General features: G+C 39.7%; 1 protein-coding gene across 1 annotated transcript; it reads left to right on the top strand.

The window, feature by feature from the left end:
* On the top strand, window positions 813–3,257 carry LOC108663626. The gene is made up of 4 exons (XM_018128844.1): window positions 813–1,440; window positions 1,564–1,949; window positions 2,034–2,239; window positions 2,771–3,257. Exons 1-4 carry the CDS (start codon window positions 813–815, stop codon window positions 3,255–3,257), a joined length of 1,707 nt encoding a protein of 568 aa, XP_017984333.1.

The raw sequence follows: 3,683 nt of genomic DNA, 5'->3' as shown, positions 1-3,683 counted from the left end.
TGATCAATTTTACCTATTTGCAGGTCCTTAGATAATGAACACGAAGACAATCTGGAGAACAATGTGAATTTTGATTTTGAGAAAGTGTCAAACGTTGATGAATTGAACAATGAAGAGGAAATGGATGACTATGACTTACCCCCTGATTTGTCGAGAATGTTGGAATAGGAAGAAAGGGAGATTTTACCTCATCAGGAACTCACAGAAATGATTAACCTCGAAAATGGGGAAGAAAAGAAAGAGGTTAAGATTAGCACCTCGCTGTCATTTAATGAATGACAGAAGCTAGAAGAACTGCTCCGTGACTATGTGGATGTATTTGCTTGGTCATATCAAGACATGCCAAGTCTTAATACTAACATTATTGTCCACAAGTTACCTTTGAGATCGGATTGCAAGCCTATTAAACAGAAGTTGAGAATGATGAAGCCAGAAATGTTGTTGAAGATTAAAGAATAAGTAAAGAAGCAATTTGATGCTGGATTCTTAAAGGTGGCTAAGTATCCTGAATGGGTGGCTAATATAGTTTCAGTTCCTAAAAAGGATGGAAAAGTTTGAATGTTCGTCGATTACAAGGATTTGAACAGAGCGAGTCTGAAGGATAGCTTCCCTTTGCCACATATTGATACTCTTGTGGACAACACAGCAAAGCATGCTTTATTCTCATTTATGGATAGTTTTTCTAAGTACAATCAAATTAAGATGGCACCCGAAGATATGGAAAAAACAACATTCGTAACCATGTGGGGAACGTTTGTTACAAAGTAATGCTATTGGGATTGAAGAATGCATGTGCCACCTACCAAAGGGCAATGGTAGCTTTGTTCCACGATATGATGCATAAAGAGATAGAGGTATATGTGGATGACATGATTGCAAAATCTCATACAGAAAGGGATCATACTGTCAATCTCAAGAAGCTGTTCAAGAGATTGCGAAAGTTTCAGCTCAAGTTGAACGCTGCAAAATGTACTTTTGGTGTAACTTCTGGGAAATTGTTAGGGTTCATAGTAAGTGAAAAGGGAATTGAAGTGGACCCGGATAAGATACGAGCTATTCAAGAGTTGCCACCTCCCAAAACGCAAGAAGAAGTGAGAGGATTTTTAGGGAGATTGAATTACATTGCTCGATTTATATCCCAGCTCACCTGCAAATGTGATCCAATCTTCAAGCTGCTTCAAAAACGAGACCCAGGAGAATGGAATGAAGAATGTCAAATAGCCTTTGATAAAATCAAAGAATATCTCACAAATTCACCGGTTTTGGTGCCACCGATGGTTGGAAAACCTATTATTTTGTATTTAACTGTGAACAAGAATTCTATGGGATATGTACTGGGACAACATGATGAAACTGGGAAGAAAGAACAGGCCATATATTACTTGAGCAAGAAATTCATAGAGTATGAGTCCAAATACTCTGCACTCGAAAAGATGTGTTGTGCGCTAGCATGGACCGCCTAGAGGCTTCGATAATATATGTTGTATCACACAACATGGTTGGTGGCAAAATTAAATCCCATCAAGTATATTTTTGAAAAACCCTTCCTGTCTGGGAGAATAGCTCGATGGCAAGTGCTATTGTCTGAGTATAATATTGTGTATGTATCCCAAAAATCAATCAAAGGGAGCGTCATTGTTGATTTCCTCGCAGATCGAGCTAATGAGGATTATGAATCTATAAATTTCGATTTTTCAAATGAAGATTTGATGGTCGTCTTGCACATAGAAAACGACGGCCCCAAAGAACTTAATCCATGGAAGATGTATTTTGATGGAGCATCCAATGCTTTGGGGCACGAAATTGGGGCAGTGTTGATTTCTCCAAATGAAAAATACTATCTAGCCATGGTGAGATTGAATTTCAATTGTACTAATAATATAACAGAGTATGAGGCGATGGTAATGGGATTACAAGCAGCAATCGAGATGAAGGTCGGCGCGATAGAGGTTTGCGGAGATTCGATTTTGGTGATATGTCAAATGAGAGGCGAATGAGAAACCAGAGATTCTAAACTAGTTTCATATAAAAAGCTAGTTACAGAATTAAGCAAACAATTCAAGGAAATCAACTTCAACCATTTGCCTCAAGAAGAAAATCAGATTGCTGATGCTTTAGCCACTCTCGCAGCAATGTTCAAAATAAAAGAAACGGCTTATGTACGCCCTTTTGATTTAGAAGTCCGTGAAGCCTCCGCACACTACTTGAATGTTGAGGAAGAGGTTGATGGTAAGCTGTGGTATCATGATATCGTGCAATACATCAACCACTAGGCATGTCCTGAGAATGCCACGGACAATGACAAGCGAACTCTTAGAAGATTAGCAATGGGTTTCTTCCTTAGCAAGGAAGTGCTCTACAAAAGAAGTCGAGATTAAGTACTTTTGAGATGTGTAGATGTTATGGAAGCCAACAAAATAATGAAAGAAGTCCACGAAGGAACTTGTGGAGCTTATGCTAATAGACATATGTTGGCTAGACAAATTATGAGAGCTGGTTATTATTGGTTGACATTAGAATCAGACTGCATAAACTTGGTTCGAAAATGCCACAAATGTCAAGTTTATGCAGATAGAATCCATGCTCCACCAGTCCCATTGCACATTTTCACAGGACCTTGGTCATTTTCAATGTGGGGAATGGATGTGATTGGGCTTATTACGCCAAAAGCCTCTAATGGACATCGATTCATATTGGTGGCCATTGATTATTTCACGAAATAGGTAGAAGCAGCTTCCTATGCCAATGTGACACAAAAGGTGGTGTGCAGGTTCATCCAAAGGGAGATCATATGTCGGTATGGGCTGTCGGAAAGAATCATTACTGATAATGCAAGCAATTTGATTGGTGCGATGGTGAAAGAGGTTTGCGCTAAATTCAAGATCAAGCATCATAACTCAACAACTTACCGTCCGAAGATGAACGGAGCGGTAGAGGTAGCCAACAAAAATGTCAAAAAGATTGTCGAAAAGATGACTGAAGTTTATAAAGATTGGCATGAGAAACTTCTTTTTGCCTTGCATGCATATCGAACTTCTGTGCGTACCTCTACTGGGGCAACTCCGTACTCATTAGTATATGGTACAGAAGCAGTTCTACCTATTGAAGTAGAAATCCAATCATTGAGGGTGTTGATGGAAACAAAATTGGAAGATGCTGAGTGGGTCCGCTCCCGCTACGAGCAATTGAATCTGATTGAAGAGAAAAGGCTCGTGACTCTTTGTCACGGCCAGATGTACCAACGAAAGATGATGTGAGCATACGAGAAAAAAGTTTGTCCTAGGCAGTTCCGAGAAGGAGAGCTAGTTCTCAAGAGAATACTCCCTAATCAGATCGATTTTCAGGGAAAATGAATGCCAAATTGGGAAGGACCATATGTGGTAAAGAAGGCTTTTTCAGGAGGAGCTTTGATTTTGGCTTACATGGATGAGGAGGATTTGCCTAACTCGATAAATGCAGATGCGGTGAAAAAGTACTATACTTAAAAAAAATGGAGGGGGTTCATGGTTGAAAACCCGAAAAGGGTAGCTCGTACATAAAGGAGGAGGCTTATGCTGAAAACCCGAAAAGGGCGGCTTGAGGCCGAAAAGCAGGAAGTTAGAATGAAACTTAAAGATGTCAGCCCAAATGGAACACAAGATTGAGGTAGAAGTACACTATGAATGGAGCTCCACAATTTCGCA

Source organism: Theobroma cacao, chromosome 10, assembly GCF_000208745.1.
Source record: "Theobroma cacao cultivar B97-61/B2 chromosome 10, Criollo_cocoa_genome_V2, whole genome shotgun sequence".
In the NCBI taxonomy this organism is placed as follows: Eukaryota; Viridiplantae; Streptophyta; class Magnoliopsida; order Malvales; family Malvaceae; genus Theobroma; species Theobroma cacao.
The sequence above is the reverse complement of the archived record's forward strand: the minus strand, read 5'-3'. Positions and strand labels throughout refer to the sequence as shown.

Excerpts from the sequence above, each read along its gene's own strand:
- LOC108663626 (XM_018128844.1), top strand. The coding sequence starts at position 813 with ATGGTAGCTTTGTTCCACGATATGATGCATAAAGAGATAGAGGTATAT. Across the intron at positions 1,950-2,033 it reads TGAAGGTCGGCGCGATAGAG|CTAGTTACAGAATTAAGCAA; the intron begins GTTTGCGGAGAT and ends TCATATAAAAAG. Across the intron at positions 2,240-2,770 it reads GAGGTTGATGGTAAGCTGTG|GTTCATCCAAAGGGAGATCA; the intron begins GTATCATGATAT and ends GGTGGTGTGCAG.